The sequence below is a fragment of the Alnus glutinosa genome, chromosome 14 (assembly GCF_958979055.1).
Source record: "Alnus glutinosa chromosome 14, dhAlnGlut1.1, whole genome shotgun sequence".
NCBI lineage: Eukaryota > Viridiplantae > Streptophyta > Magnoliopsida > Fagales > Betulaceae > Alnus > Alnus glutinosa.
Genome location: NC_084899.1, coordinates 11,088,763 through 11,105,992, shown reverse-complemented (window position 1 = coordinate 11,105,992; position 17,230 = coordinate 11,088,763). Strand labels below are relative to the sequence as shown.

The following is a 17,230-nucleotide window of genomic DNA, read 5'->3' as shown; positions in this document are numbered from 1 at the left end:
AAAACAAGGAGGAAGAAGAAGAAGACCAAGCCGAAGAACGCCGCGGAGACGAGGTCCAAGAGCCGCCATTGCCAAGGGCTTCGCTTTGATGTAGGCAAATTCTGGTGACCCATTTCTCTTTTCTTGGATCTGATCAAATGGGCATTTGTAGGTCTGAATGATTTCGTGTGGGATTGTAAGGTTTTGTTGGATTAGAGGACTCTCTGTTTTGGTGTGTTTTTGTTGAAAGATGATCAATCACACATAGAGATATTTGAAGTATTGGATTTCTAGGGTTATTATTTTTGGTGTTTGAAGAGACGGTCAGTGTTAAAGTGTCCCACATCGCTAAGATTTCCTTCACCTGGGCACTTTATAAGCCATGGTGTCCGCTTCTCTCTCAAGGCGTCTTTTGAGAGTGAGTAAGGCTCATGGACTTTTACATGGTATCAGAGCCACAGGTTTCTTGCGATGATGGGTCTTTCCTTCCCGTTGTTGTCCACGTATTTGGCCATTAGTTGCCACACGTGAGGGGGCGTGTTAAAGTGTCCCACATCGCTAAGATTTCATTCACCTGGGCACTTTATAAGTCATGAACACCCCTCCTCTCTTAAGGCGTCTTTTGAGAGTGAGTAAGGCCCATGGACTTTTACATGGTATCAGAGCCACAGGTTTCTTGCGATGATGGGTCTATCCCTCCCGTTGTTGTCCACGTGTTTGGTCATTAGTTGCCACACGTGAGGGGACGCGTTGAAGTGTCACACATCGCTAAGATTTCCTTCACCTGGGCACTTTATAAGCCATGGTGTTCCCTCCTCTCTTAAGGCGTTTTTTGAGGGTGAGTAAGGCTCATGGACTTTTACAGTCAGAACAAAGAGAAGATGAGAAAAGAAAATGAGCTCAACGCTACAGATAGAGACAGATAGACGCAGAGATGAATGAAAGAAGTGGGAGAGAAGATGAGGGAAAGGGAAAGTTGGAGGGAAAAGGGGAAAAAAAAAAAAAGCAATCGTAATTTTCGCCCATGTAGCGTTGTACTATTCACAGATCTAAGTAAATTTATTCTAGCTTTTGAGTGTGTTTTAAACCTTTTGTTTAGCTATTTTAGCATAAAGTTGCAAATAGTTAATCTATTGGGAGTGCTCTAAACAATTTTTTACCAAAAAAAAAAATTAAAAAAAAAAAAAAAAACAATTATTCATAACATCAAACAACAATCTCTTTCCTCTTTTTCTTCTTATGTTCTATTTCCTCATCAACCAAACATAGTTACGTTTGTTTACCTTGTTCTTGAACCACATGCGGTTGCAATCATATGTAGGGCTAATGGCAAAGTGGTTGAGGGGCGGAACTAGGAATTTAGATATGGGGACTAAATTTTAAAAAAATAAAATAAAATAATAATAATAATTAAAAGGAGGGGTAAAAATTTGATTTAAAAATAATCATAACATATGGGTATTTAAAAAAAAAAGGTTAAATACGTTTTTAGTACTTGAGTTTTGAAAACTTTATTTTTTGATACGTGAGTTTCAATTCACATCACAAATAATACCTCCGTTTTGGGAAAAGACCAAATTAGTACCTTAATCAAGTTTTCCGTCTAAATACTAACGGTCCGCCTTGTCATTACCACTTAGCACGACTAGGAACAAGACACATGTCCCTTGCGACACATCAGCACCCACATAATTGTCAAATTACCCACATCTTTAAAAATTAAAAATTATATATATATATATATATATATATATATAAAAAAAGAGGGACCGGCCAAGGAGCCACCCCTCCTCCTCTTCTTCTTCTTCTTCTTCTTCTTCTTCTTCTTCAATTTTTTTTAAATTTTATTATTTTTAATTAATTTTTAAAGATGTTAGTGATTTGGCAATTATGTGGGTGATGACGTGTCACAAGGGACACGTGTCGTGTTTTTAGTGGTGCTAAGTGGCAATGACGTGGCAGACCATTAGTTTTTGGATGGAAAACTTGACTGAGGTACTAATTTGGTCTTTTCCCAAAACGGATGTACCATCTGTAATGCGAATTGAAACTCAGGTATCAAAAAATAAAGTTTTCAAAACTCAGGTACTAAAAACGTATTTAACCCAAAAAAAAAAAAAAAAAATGAAAACATTTTGGACTTGGTGTGGTGACCTGATTCAAATGCATAGCATTTTTTCTTTTAATCATGCCAACACAAAGGTTGGGAGACTACACACACATCAAGCTAATACACAATATCAAGGCTACACAATATAGCACAAACATGAACTCGATATCAGACTTTCCTAACACTACAGCGAAAACATAATAACATGAGAGAGAATTTACACATGATACATCAGAGTTGATATAAATATTTATGTGATTGAAGCTTGTGCATTGTATCTTTTACATACAAATTTTTGAAAGCAAAAATATATCAATAATAAATTAAATCACTCACAATAAATCGAATCTTTGTAGAACAAGGCTATAGAGAGGGTGTCAAACCTCAATGACTGCAAGAGTGTTGTTATTAAGTTTATGAAGATTAAAAACAACTAACGAAAAGATTGTGGATTTTGTTTTTGACTAAAGTGAATAAAATAAATGTAACAAATAATTGCAATATAAGAGAGAGAGAGAGAGAGTAGAGTATTGAATTCACCGCTATAAACAAGAAATTACCTTATTATAAGTATAATCCATCTTTGGTTGGTACGGACCATCCACTTAACCACTAAGATGCAGTACGACCTGTCTTCAATAGGTGTGAATTATCTAATTCTTTAATAGGATATATACAATCAATGGAATAGCATAACTTATCTTCGGTTGGCACAGACCATCTACCTAAATTACACTAAACCAATGTGTAATACGATCCGTCTTCCCTAGGCATGGCGTATCTAATCCTCTTAATCATACGTCACAATTAAACCCGTTGTATAATCATCATTCTCATAATCACACAAAATAAGATGATTTGAGTTCAATAAAGGCAAAAAGCTTTCTAAGACAAGAGAAGAAGACTTTGAATTTAAGAATAATTGCATTAAAATATGAAGAACAATATCAAATTGTAACAATTCTCATAATTATACAACCAACATGCATAAACCGAAATTCTCTAAATTAAAATACAATCAAACCATTGTACTTGGATAGGGCTACATCAATATCCTACGAAGGATTTTAGCCGCTCATGACGTTGCTGAGATGGCCTTCTGCCATGATTACTCATCTTTAACTCTTCAAGCCTTCAAGAAGTATTTTACTAAATTTGCTCTAGGTAGCAGTATGTCTTTCTTCAATGTTTAGAGGCCTATTTATAAAATTTAGGAGAACCCTAGAAGCCCTAAAAATCCTAGAAAAATCAGAACTTAGTCTCTTAGTCCAAGTAGCAGATTGAAAATTCAATCCAAGAAGGACAAGGATACCAAATTCGTCCAGATTTTTGGTTCTATATTGTGTGATGATTTTGGCATAGTAAACGTCCAAATTAGGAAAAACCTATTTCAGACATTTTTTTTTTCATTAGCTTTCCAATGCCGCTAATGTCACTGCAATCCAATACTTGAGCAAAAAGTTATGGTTAAAATACAGATATGTGTTCATTTTGGAATCTTTCCAATAATAATATATTTTGCCGATTTCTCTTTTCTGTAGCAAACAAATCCAAAATTGAATTGGATTATCTTTCCAAGATTGAGCTTGCAGATTTCAATATTCTTGCAGTCTTTGTTCTAAGCTTGGAATTTAATGGATTTTAAGTGTTGTTCTTCCAAAACCTGCAAAATACAAAAACAATACAAAATATTAGACTATAACAAAACTAAGAGATTAACATATGTGAGTTAAGGGGTTTGAATGTGTAACATTCAACACTTATCACACCCCCAAACTTACATATTGCTAGTCTCTTTACAATACAAAACTGAAAATAATAACTAAAATAATAACCACTCTATCTCCTCTATCGTGGGAAACACGATTGCATTTAACATATGCAATAAGCATTTTAAACCCATAGGACTTCCTAGTGGACGAGTGAAGTCTAATGAGGGTTTGCCAGGAATGATACCCACAAATATTATGCAAAAATTCATGTTATCCAAAAGAGTTAAGTTTGACAACAACAATGATTCTCATTCATTAGCAATCTTAACAAGATATACTCCATCTTCAAATCATTTAAGAATTTCAAAGTCTACACATTTACCAAAGGCTGATTGTGGCATCACAAGTCCAAATTGTGTAAAGTGAACTAACACGCAATTTATAAGGCTTAAATTAATTCCAATGTGTATGATTCAATACCTCAAAATTCACTTGGATCCCCATTAGATGAAACATGGTGATAAGGACTATAACAATATGAACATGGTTCATGGGGTGTTGGAATGCATCCCCACATGAACTAAATTAACAAAAATAAAATAAAATAAAATAAAGGAAAATAAAAACAAAAATTGAAAACAAAATAGAATTAAAGAAACCAAAAATTAAAAAATAAAATAAAATAAAATAAAAACAGAAAAGAGTCAAGTTAAATTCAATATTTAACACTTAATAACATAACCGTTTGTAGTCCCCAACAACGGCACCAAAAATTGATGTGGTCGTTTTGTGTACAAAAATATCAATAATAAAATTACAACTCGCAATAGTACTAATCCTTGTAGGATAGGGCTATGTTGAGGGTGTCGAACCTCAAGGACTGCGTAGGAATTGCTATCAAGTTTTGCAAAATGAAATATAACTTAATTTAAAATATGTTTGATTTTTGTTTTCTATAAATAAATGCATAAAAGTAAAAGACATAAATTTAAAGAGAGCATGGATGAGATAAAGAATAGAGGATTGATTTCACCACTCACCGCATAACAATGGTCAATCATAAATTAACAAGGAAAATTAATTTTATGCATGATATAGGGCTCGTCTCACTCGAGTAGTCAAGAAATTACCTTTAAAGAATAAGTATAATCCATATTCGGTTGGCACGGACTGTCCACCTAACCACTAAGATGCGGTACGACATTTCTTCCCTAAGTATGGATCATCTATGTCTTTAATAGGATACACACAATTAAAAGGAATAGTATAACTCATCTTCGATTGGTACGAACTATCTACCTACATTACACTAAACTAGGGTGTAGTACAATCTGTCTTCCCTAGGCATGGCCCATCTAACCCTCTTGTTCATATGTCAATTAAAACTGTTGTATAACAATCATTCACATAATCACAGAAAATATGAAGGATTGGGTTCAATCAATATAAAAGACTCTGAGACAAGATAAGAAATTCATAATGATTGAATATAAATATTAAGATCAATTCTCACAGTTATACAACCATCATGCATATAGAAAATACCAAATTAAAATACAATTAAACTATTGTTACTTGGAAAGGGCTACATCAACACCCTTTTAAGAATTTAGCCGCTCATCGTGGTGCTGGGATGGCCTCCTTCCATGTTCTTCTCCTCTTTAACTTGTCAAGCCTCCAAGAAGAATTTTCTGTTTAAAGTTAAGTACAAGCACAAGTACACTTTCTCTTGAAGCTTAGAGGTCTATTTACAAAGACTAGAAGAGGCCTAGAAGCTCTTGGAATTTCAGAAAAATTGTCTCTTGAGTCTTCTTGTCCAAGTATGATATTGAAACTTCAATCCAAGTAGGAAAAGGATTCCAAATTCGTCCAGAATTGCGGTCTTTTATGGCGGGGAAATTTGGGCATAGTAAAGATCCGAATTAGGGAAAAGTTATTTCTGATATATTTGTTTAATTGTTTATTATCTTTCCAACGCCACCAATTTCATTATAATCCAATATATGAGCCAAAAGTTATGATTAAAATACTGAGACATGTGCAGAATCCAAATTTGAATCCAATCCGATTTTGACTCTTAGTGGAGAAATTCCAATTTAATCCTTCACTTGATTTGATTAAATTTAACCACATCATATAGGTCCTCTATTATGATTGGTTACGCTTAAACATATCTTCTAAGTCTTCTCAAAATGTGTTTTAAGCCCAAAATCAATGGAATTAATTGCATCTTTATTTAAAACTTGAAAACAATAAAACAACATAAAATCAAACAAATAATAATGCTAAGGAATTAACATATGCAAGTTAAGGGGTTTGATATACAACATTCGACGCTTATCAAAGACCCTTGCGATTGATGAGGTTCTTGAAGTAGCTGCTATCAAAAGCAATAGGAGTTTGGAGGTCTAGGCACAAAATTGTCGTTCCTTGAGCTAATAGTTTGTCCCCAAGAATCTAATTGGGGATCATATATCTTGATATCCCGTTTGGCAGAGGAAGGGGGCACTGGTCTGACGATGCGCTACTTGAGAAGACAGATCTGCTTGAAGACGTTGGAAAACATCTAAATGTTTGTTCAGATGGGTGTGGTGCTAATGCTTTTAGCTTAAAGTATTTTGGTGCTCTGATTTGATCTTGTAACTTGTTATTAGTGAGCACAAAAGACTTGGTTTACACCAGTGAGTATAACTTTTATCATGTATGGGCAAAAAACCAATAGGTTTTTTCCTTCCAATGAGAGGTTGACACATCAGCATCAAACAAGAAAAACAAGTGTTAGCAAAATATTGGATCTAACCCTTCTTTCACTCTTATAGTTTGAAAAAAAAAAAAAAAAAAAACCATCCTAGCCACCGCCCACCCAGATGCCGCCACCATTGTCCCACGCCAGAAACCGCCTCTAGTTCCGCCACTCCTTCACCGGTAAGTTTAACCTCTCTCTCTCTCTCTCTCTCCGACAGTATCCTCTAGTTTCAGTAGTTCTTCTTCCTCAAGCAATTTTTGCCTTTTTCTCACACTATTCATTTTGGTTTTTGTGAAATATGAGTTTAAAATGTTTTTTTTCGTTTAAACCATGTCCAGCAACAGAGCACTTGGAAGGTTTTCTCTTTTTTCTGGTCACTCTCTGTTTGGTTGCTCAGTAAATAGGAGTAAAATAATATCAAATCTTGTATTCTCTCCTGCTTTCTAATAACTTAAAACTTTTTAGTGATTAACCTCAACTTGGAATTGTAAGGATTTCATTGATTTTCCTTATTTTTTGCTGATTTTATTTTGTGTGAAATATATCCCCCTTTTTTGTCGGTTTCGTTGAAATTGTCAAGCAACGCGTCGCTAAGGTTTATTTCTTGATTACTCTCTATTTGGTTACTCAGAAAATTGTAGGAAAATAATATCAAAACTCAAAATCCGCTGAAAAAGTCCACAGCAGCCGCCGAAAACAACTAAAACCACAGAAAATTTCCAAATTTTGCCGGATACATGCAAACGTCGCCGGAATCATCACAAAAGGCAGCCAGGAACTCAAAACTCGCCGGCTTCACAAACTTCAACCTCCAAAGGGCAAATGACAAGCACCCACGCCACAAACAACGCTGGCAAGCACTGGTTTCGATTGCAACAATGATAGGAATCACTACAGACGCCACTAGGAGACAAAAAAAAATAATAATAAATAAATAAATAAATGAAACATTTAAACACCACAAATCTGCCGGAACTCGCCGAAAAACACCACAGCAGCCGCCGACAACCACTGAAGTGGTTGTCAATCTAGAAATTGGAGATGATTTAGAGGTGGTCGTCGAGCTAGAAATTGGCGGAAACCATAAAGAGAGAGAGAGAGAGAGAGGTTGAACTTGCAGGTGGCGGCGTCTGAGGTGGGTGGTAGCTAGGAGGTTTTTTTTTTTTTTTTTTTCTTCTTGTTTTTTTTTTTTCAAGACTAAAAGAGTGAAAAGATTAGACCCAGTGCTTTGCCAACATTTGCTTTTTTTGTTCCAGGCTGATGTGTCAATCTCTTATTAGTGGGCATAAAACCCTTGTTTTCTGCCATGACTGGACAGAATGGGCTCTCTAATACCAGTTGCCTGTAAAAGTTAAACTCTTTTCTCTTAATTATTTATCAGAAGAAAGAAATGGAACTTGTGGACTTTTCTGTCAAACTAAATGAACAAATAAAACATAGAAAACATTGGATTCAGATGTGGTGTACAAGTACAACCACTCTTTTACAACGTCAATAAAAATTTGGCACGTCAGGTAAAAACACGAAATAAAATGAAAATGAAAATACTGGATGGTGGTATCTCTCTCCCTCACATCTCCCTTTTGAAATTCGGCACTCCCTTCCTCCCTCTTAGAATTTTCTCTTGTCTATTGCAAGACCGTAGGGTAATGTGGTAGGACCTAAATTTCAAATTGTGTTATACCTTGACGATATGTTATGGGCCTAGATAATAACTAGATAATTCTTACTTAGGTTCTAGAAATTCAAGGATCCAGATTCCTCCCTTACACTCTTGGTGTTTTCTTATGATGAATTGATAGATCGATATTCATTCCAAACAAGGTAAGACTTGAATACAAGCTAGATAACTGCAAGTAACTACCCCTAAGTCCAATATGGACCATTAAGCTAATAAATAGGAAATAACATTTACATAATGAAATCCCATTACATACATGCCCTTGATCCATGATATGCCCATGATCCATCATGCCTTCAAGAAAGGAAAGGAAACATAACACCTGTAGAAAGTAGAACATAACGTGGTATAGCCCCACCACTTCATAATTGATGCAGGTAATGCAAGACTACTGCCACGTGGTTCTCCTTTGGACAGTTAGAGACTTCTTTGGACATTTGGAGACTTCCATGAGTGACAATCTCTTCCCTTTTAAAAAATCGTGCCCTCAAGATGAGGAAAGTTATTTTTTAACTCCTCCCAGTCCACCCATGTTGCTTCTTCTTCAATAATGTCTTTCCATTGAACCAACAGTTCCGTTGCTGCCCTGTTTCCTTTATGTTTGAGCCTGCGGAGTAATATTTTTTCTGGTTCAGGTGTGAGAGTTCCATCTGGAGTAACAAGGGGCAGGTAGGGATTCATAGAGGTATTATCTCCAAGCTTCTTCTTGAGGTTGGATACGTGAAATACAGGGGAGATGAGGGATTCTTGTGGTAGATCAAGCCTATAAGCAGCCTACCCTATTCGTTTAAGGATTGGGAAAGGGCCGTAGTACCTTGGTGATAGCTTCAGATTTCGGCAAGCTGCTATGGTGAGTTGTCTGTAGGGCCTTAATCTCAAGTAAACCCACTCACCCACTTCAAATTTTGGATCAGTTCTCTTCTTGTTAGCAAATAATTTCATCCTTTCTTGAGCATATTGTAAATTCCCACGTAATAGGGTCAGGATGAAGTCTCGACTTCTTAGATATTCTTCCACAGCTTGAACTTTGGTTGTGCCTTGTTCATAGGGAAGCAATTTTGGGGGTGGATACCCGTAGACAACTTCAAAAGGTGACATCTTGGTTAAACTGTGGGTTGATGAATTGTAGGACCACTCGGCTAAGGAAAGCCACCGCAACCAATCCTTTGGTCTATCTCCAGAAAAGCTTCCAAGATACCCCTCAAGTGCTTTGTTGACTATTTCCGTCTGTCCGTTTGTCTGGGGATGGTAAGCAAAGTTGAGAGCGAGTTGAGTTCCATGGAGGCGAAACATCTCCTGCTAGAAGTTGCTCGTGAACGTTGGATCCCTGTCACTCACTATGCTGCTTGGCATTCCATGTAACTTGAAGATGTTGTCTAAGAACAACCTTGCCACTTTTCCTACAGTATATGGGTGAGTGAGTGCTATAAAATGAGAATATTTGCTTAATCTGTCCATCACAACCATAATGACATTTTGCCCTTGAGATGTACGTAAGCCTTCCACGAAATCCATGCTGATTTCAGTCCAAATTTGGGTTGGTATTGGTAGAGGATGGAGCAACCTAGCAGGGTGCTGGTTCTTAGTCTTGTAGTGTTGACAAATATAGCATTCCCTTACATACTTGCGTACTGCTCTCCGGAGTCCAGACCAATAGAACTCTTTATTGATTCTTGCTATGGTCTTGTGTGCGCCCATGTGACCTCCCAATGAACTTCTGTGCATCTCATGCAAGACTTGTTGCTGGAATGGTGTGAGCGTTCCCAAATGAATTCTACCCTTGTAGAAGAGTTGCCTATTTTGCCATTGGTATTTTGAAGGATTCAACTTGCCCTTCTGTACTTCTAATCCAATTCCTTCAGCTCGGGATCATCTAGGTAAATCTTCTTTAGCCTTTCTACCCAATCTATCTGTATTGTGGATAGTTCATTTACCTGAGCTAATTTTTCTTCTGCATTGACTCTTGACAGAGCATCTACAACTCTGTTTTCCCTGCCACTCTTGTACTCCACAGTAAAATCATAACCTAATAATTTGGAAACCCACTTTTGCTGGAGTGGTGTTCCAATTCGTTGCTCCAAGATATGCTTGATTGCTTGCTGATCAGTTTTTATTTTGAATTGTTTCCCCAGTAGATAGGGACGCCATTTTCTTACTGCCATGACCAATGCTAGGAGCTCTTTTTCATAGGTAGAGTAGTGGAGGCTTTTTCCCTTGAGACCTTGGCTCATATAAGTTAGAGGTCTGCCCTTTTGCATTAAGACTTCTCCCAGCCCTTCTCCTGAAGCATCACATTCAATCATAAATGGTTGAGAGAAATTAGGAAGCCTTAACACTAGTGGAGCCACCATTGCTTCCTTTAATTTCTCAAAGGCCTCTGTGGCTTTCGCTGTCCAGTAAAATGAATATTTTTTAAGTAAGCTTGTTAAGGGTGCTGCAATACCCCCATATCCCTTCACGAATTTCCTGAAGTAGCTTGTAAGCCCTAGGAACCCTCTCAAAGCCTTAATACTAGATGGAATAGGCCAGCTGACCATAGAAGCAATTTTGGCAGGATTAGCCTTTACTCCTTTTGATATCAAATGGCCTAAGTAGGACACTTCTTGACACCCAAAAGTGCATTTGAACATTTTGGCAAACAGTTGGTTGTCTTGCAATACCTTTGAAACAACCTTTAGGTGTTCTAAATGCTTTTTTAGATTTTGGCTGTAAACTAGGATATCATCGAAGAATACTAAGACATATTTTCTAAGATAGGGTTTGAAAATATCATTCATGAATCCCTGGAAGGTGGAGGGGGCATTGGTGAGCCCAAAAGGCATCACCAAAAGCTCGTAATGACCATCGTGAGTCCTAAAAGTAGTCTTAGGAGTGTCTTCATGCTGTACCCTAATCTAGTGATATCCAGACCTAAGGTCTAATTTAGAAAACGAAGCAACCCCATTAAGCTCATCTAATAATTCATCAATAGCTGGAATGTACTTATCTTTTATGGTTTCCTTGTTGAGGGCCCAGTAGTCGATGCACATCTTCCAGCTCCCATCGGCCTTCCTTACCAGCAGCACAGGGGATGAATAAGGGCTTTGACTTGGCCTTATGACACAGGAGCTCAACATCTCTTTCACCAACTTCTCAATCTCCTCCTTTTGGTAGTAGGGATAGTGGTAGGGCCTCACATAAGTAGGTTTAGCCCTTTCTTGTAAGATTATCTTGTGGTCTTGAACCTTGGTGGTAATCCTACAAGTTCAGCAAACACTCCTTGGAATTCCTAGATTAGCCTTTGAATTTCTGTTGGTTGTTCTAAAGAAGGCTGATTGCTGCTGGTTCCCACTATTTGAAGTAAGATTCCCTTGCTCTCGGAATTTTGGAATTTTCTGAATTTTTCTCCTCCTTCTAAACTGTCTACTGCTGGTTTTAAACCTTGCAGGTGTACATTCTGGCTGTCCCATTTGAAGTCCATGGATAATCTCACGAAATCCCATAAGATAGGTCCAAGCATCCTTAACCATTCAACCCCTAAGACAAGGTCACACCCTCCTAAGGTTAGTAAGTAAAGGTTAGGATTGAAAACACTTCCCTGTAAGAACATCTGGGTTGCCTCACAGTAGCCTCGGCAAGGGATGGTCGCCCCATTGACAACCATAACTGTCAGTGTAGTGCTCTCCTGTATTGGCAACTTTGCTCTTCTTGCTACATCTGGATCTACAAAGTTATTTGTACTTCCAATGTCAATCAACACCACCACAAACTAGTTGTTGAGCCTTCCCATCATTCTCATGGTCTTTGGAGCTGGAGAACCAGCTATTGCATGTAGAGAGATTCCCAACAATTCTCCTTCCCCATGGCTGCTTTCTGGTTCTTCCACTAAAGGGTCTACGACCAACGCTTCCTCTCCTTGAGCAGCATCTTCTTCTTCCAAATTCAATCCCTCCAAGAGGAATATTTTGGGTCGGTTGCACCAGTGACCAGGTATGTACTTGTCATCACAGTAGTAGCACAACCCTCTTTTTATTCTTTCTTGCATTTGGGTTGGAGATATTCTTCTAATGGGGAAATTGGATCTTCTGAATTGAGTGTTTGAGTTGGGATTGTTGACTTGTTTTGGCTCTTGGAATGGAATAGAAGTTGTTAAGCGGGGTAGTGGAGTGGTGGTAGCAAGTCTTGGGTATGTGTTTCGGTTTGCAATGTCTGGGCTAGAATTGAGTGGCTGTGGGTTGCGATAATTTCTGCTTCTCCTAGCAACTTCTTCCTCTTGCAGTCGGGCTAGCCCAAAAGCTGAGGTTAGGGTAGTGGGCTTTAACATGACCACAGTAATCCTAATCTCCTTCTTTAACCCACTCAAAAAGTTTCTTACCCGGAATTCCTCACTAAGGCCAGCAATGCGGTTTGAGAGAACTTCGAATTGGCTTTGGTATTCCTCCATCGTAGTCGTCTGCTTAAGCTTGGTGAAAGCCCTAATGAGATTGTCATAGGCTGAAAAAGCGAACCGCACCTTCAAAGCATCCATGAACTCCGCCCATGTACCTGAGGCTTCTAAATCCCTGAGCCATTGGTACCAAGTTAAAACCTTACCTTCCATGTGGAATGAGGCCAGCTGGACCCTCTGATGCTCAGGAGTGAGGTAGTAGTCAAAGAACTGTTGGGCCCGCAAGATCCATTCGGTTGCCTCAGATCCATCAAACCTTGGAAATTCCAAGCATATGGTTCGTCCTTGGATAGCTCCTTGATTTTCAAAGAGGGGGTTATCATGTCTCCTCCTGATGTTGTGTTCACCTTCCTCTGTCAATTGGCCCATCTACTGCGTCATTGCCTCGATCAGCTGTTGAGTGCGGTGCTGGCTTTCTCGTATCTCTGTTGTCTATTGCTGTTGTCGGTGTTGGATTTCTCGAATTGCAGCTGTGTCTCTTTCCTACTTGGCTTAACGGTCTTTCAATACTACTGTGTTTCCCTTCATCAATGTTACTTGCTCAGAAAGGTAAGTAAATCTGGTACCTTCTGCGATATTTCAGGAACGCCGCTCTGATACCACTTGTTATGGGCTTGGATAATAACTAGATAATTCTTACTTAGGTTCTGGAAATTCAAGGATCCAAATTCCTCTCTTGCACTCTCAGTGTTTTCTTATGCTGAATTGATGGATCAATATTCATTCCAAACAATGTAAGACTTAAATACAAGCTAGATAACTGCAAGTAACTACCCCTAAGTCCAACATGGACCACTAAGCTAATAAATAGGAAATAACATTTACATGATGAAAGCCCATTACATGCATGCCCTTGATCCATGATATGCCTATGACCCATCATGCCTTCTAGAAAGGAAAGGAAACATAACACTAAAGAAAGTGGAACATAATGTGGGATAGCCCCACCACTTCATAACTGATGCAGTTTATGCAAGACTACTGCCACGTGGTTCTCCTTTGGACAGCTAGAGACTTCTTTGGACATCTGGAGACTTCCACGTGTGACACGATATTCGATTGATTTTGGGGTTGTTTGTGAATGGGTGCTTGATTTAACTCTTCAACTTTCCGGGTTGCATTATTTCGAAGTTGGGTTGAGTTCCTTCCAAACATGAATCTTCCCCAGTCAGATACAACTCAACATCCTCGTCGCCAAAACACAGCAAACCCAAAAATATTTCCCCTTCATTCGGTCAAAAATCAAGACAACACCCTCTAAATTCCTTATTCAACAAAGAAAAATAGCCCACCCAAAAACTCCAAACAAAATCAACCACCGAAAAAAGAACAAAGAAAAAAAAAAGAAGCAATTTCGCTACCCCAACCCAAAAGAACAAAAAATTGCAAGAATCTCACGTTGCTTGTAGAAACAAACCAAACCACAAAGAATTGCAACCCAAATGCTGATGGCCTTGGGCGGATTCTGTAATAGTGTTGAACTGTTTATAGGATTTACTAGAGAAAATGAAAGAAGATTTGTAGAGAATTTAAGAAAGAAAGTGAAAGAAATATGAAGAACTCTTGTATTCAAACCATTGGAAATTCGAGGAGCCAAATCCCTCCTATCTAATCTGTAGCAACAAGACTAAATGCCTCGCTTTACAAGCTCAAACCTTATTTGTACCTGCTCTACTTAACAGAATAATGAACAATCAATTAGAAGCAACTATACAACATCGTTTAACAAACCAACTAACAACTGAATAACAGAAAGAACTAAACTACGCCAGCTTCCAATCTCCACTAGAGCCACGTACACACAGCTTAGAACCACATGTCACAATCAGTAACCACGTGTCTCGATCAGTAGAAGACCTCTTACAATATCCTCCCCATCTAAAGCACCTTGCCCACAAGGTGCGGGTATGCTTGTGCCAAAGCATGGAAGGACTCCCACGTAGCATCTTCTGCAGATTGGCCTTCCCAACACACCAACACTTCAGTGAATGATCTATTATTCCTGGCTCGTGAACGGCGGTCCAACACTGCCATTGGTTCAGGATGCAGAATGCCTTTAGAGTTTAGTGGAGGTAAAGTGGGAATAGCCACAGTTTGAGCACCCAACTTAGGCTTAAGTTGGAAGACATGAAAAATAGGATGAATCTTAGAATCAGAAGGAAGTTGTAATTTATATGCCACTGGCCCAACCCTTCGTAGTACCTAAAAGGGTCCATAAAACCTTGGGGGTAGATTTAAAGATTTTTTGGCAGTGACAGAATTCTGTCTATAGGGTTGCAGCCTAAGATACACCATTTAGCCCACCTCCAAAGTTCTTTCACTCCTCCTCAGATCAGCATATTTCTTCAGTCTTTGTTGAGCCTGCTTAATATTATGTTCAAGAAGGTTGATAATTTGCTCTCTAGTGCGAAGTAATTCATCCACAACATGCACTTTAGTTGTGCCTGGAACATAAGACAACAACAGTGGATGAGGAACTCCATAGATAGCCTCAAAGGGTGTCATTTGAATGGCCGCATGCCATGTGTTGTTGTACCAATATTCTACCCACGACAACCAGGAAAACCAGTTCTTTGGTTGATCTTGCACAAAACACCTTAGATAATTCTCCAAACTTTTGTTTACTATTTCCGTTTGACCATCTGACTGAGGATGGTAGCTGGAGCTCATCTACAGAGAAGACCCTTGTAGCCTAAATAACTCCCTCCAAAAGGCACTTGTAAATACTGGGTCTCTGTCCGAAACTACTAAAGAAGGCGCCATGTAACTTAAATACATTGGCAATAAAAACTTGAGCCACCTTAGCGGTTGTAAAGGGATGAGTCAGGGCAGAAAAATGGCTATACTTTGATAGCCTAACCACAACCACCAATATAACCGAGTATCCATGAGATTTAGGCAACCCTTCTATAAAATCTAGACTGATATCAATCAATATCCTTTCTGGTATTGGCAATGATTGAAGGAGACTAGCAGGTGAAAAAGTCTCATACTTATTTTGCTGACATACAGGGCACTCCCTGATAAAAGTCTTCAAGTCTCTTTTCATTCCCTTCCAATAAAAATCCCTACGAGCTCTCTGCATTGTCCTTTCAAACCCCGAGTGGCCAGCTATAGGATCATAGTGAATATATCTCAACACCTGGGATTTCAATTGCTGATTGTCTCCTAAAAGGATTCTGCCTTTATAGAGTAATAAACCCTCATGCATAGAATACTTCATAGGATCCAAGGTGTTAGAATTCCATTTTTCTAGGATTTGCTTCAAACTATCATTCAGCTGGTACTGCAACTTAATCTCTTCAACCCAAGCTGCAACAGGAATCGACAAGAGCAAAATGCTAGGGTTAGATTCCCAACCTTCTCTTCTCGAAAGAGCATCAGCAATGCGATTGTCACTACCCTTTTTACATTCAACTGTGAAACTATACCCCAACAATTTCGTAACCCACTTTTGTTGAAATGGGGTTCCTACTTTCTACTCCAACAAAAACTTGAGGCTTTGCTGGTCGGTTTTCACAATAAAAGTCTGTCCAAGAAGGTATGGCCTCCACTTCTGCACAACTATAACCAAAGCAAAAAATTCCTTCTCATAAGTGGACATATGTAAAGCCCAACCTTTTAATGCTTTACTGAGAAAAGCAATTGGCTGTTGTTGCTGCATTAAAACCGCCCCAATGCCAGCCCCACTAGCATCACATTCTATTACAAAAGGTTGAGAGAAATTTAGAAGTGCTAACATAGGAGCTGTAGTAACAGCCTCCTTTAAATTCTTGAATGTAGCCTCAGCTTCAGCAGACCACGAAAAATCATTCTTGCGAAGCATTGGAGTGAGAGGGGCACCAATTACTCCATACCTCTTGATGAACTTCCTGTAGTAACCAGTTAATCCAAGGAAACCCTTTAAGGACTTAACATTTGAAGGAAAGGGCCACTCAATCATGGATTGTATCTTCCCTGGATCAGCCTTCACTCCAAACTCAGAAACAACATGTCCCAAATACCCCACCTCTTTACATCCAAAATGGCACTTCGACCTCTTAGCAAACAGTTTATGCTCCCGAAGAATAGACAAAGTAACTTCCAAATGTTGGAGATGAGTAGACCAACTATTGCTGAAAACCAGGATGTCATCAAAGAAAACCAGTATGAATTTCCTAAGACGAGGCCTGAAAACCTGGTTCATAAGGCTTTGAAACGTTGAAGGTGCATTGGTTAGCCCAAAAGGCATAACTAGAAACTCGTAGTGACCCTCGTGTGTACGAAAAGCTGCTTTCGGGATGTCATCCTCCTTCACCCGAATCTGGTGGTATCCAAATCTCAAGTCCAGCTTCGAAAACCATTTAGCTCCCCAAAGCTCATCAAGTAGTTCATCCACCACAGGAATGGGGAACTTGTCTTTAATAGTCACATTGTTCAGAGACCGGTAGTCCATACACATACGCCATGTACCATCCGCTTTTCTCACTGATAGTACAGGAGAAGAGAATGGACTATTGCTTGGGTGAATCACACCAACCTTCAACAAATCATGGACTATCTTCTCAATTTATGTTTTCTAATAAAAAGGATACCA

General features: G+C 38.7%; 1 protein-coding gene across 1 annotated transcript; it reads right to left on the bottom strand.

Annotated features, from left to right (window-relative positions):
* Positions 1-14,532: 14,532 nt before the first annotated feature.
* On the bottom strand, positions 14,533-15,739 carry LOC133856708 (uncharacterized). Its single transcript, XM_062291763.1, has 3 exons — positions 15,382-15,739; positions 14,959-15,098; positions 14,533-14,856 (listed from the first exon to the last, which is right to left on the bottom strand). Exons 1-3 carry the CDS (start codon positions 15,737-15,739, stop codon positions 14,533-14,535), a joined length of 822 nt encoding a protein of 273 aa, XP_062147747.1.
* Between the last annotated feature and the right edge of the window lie 1,491 nt (positions 15,740-17,230).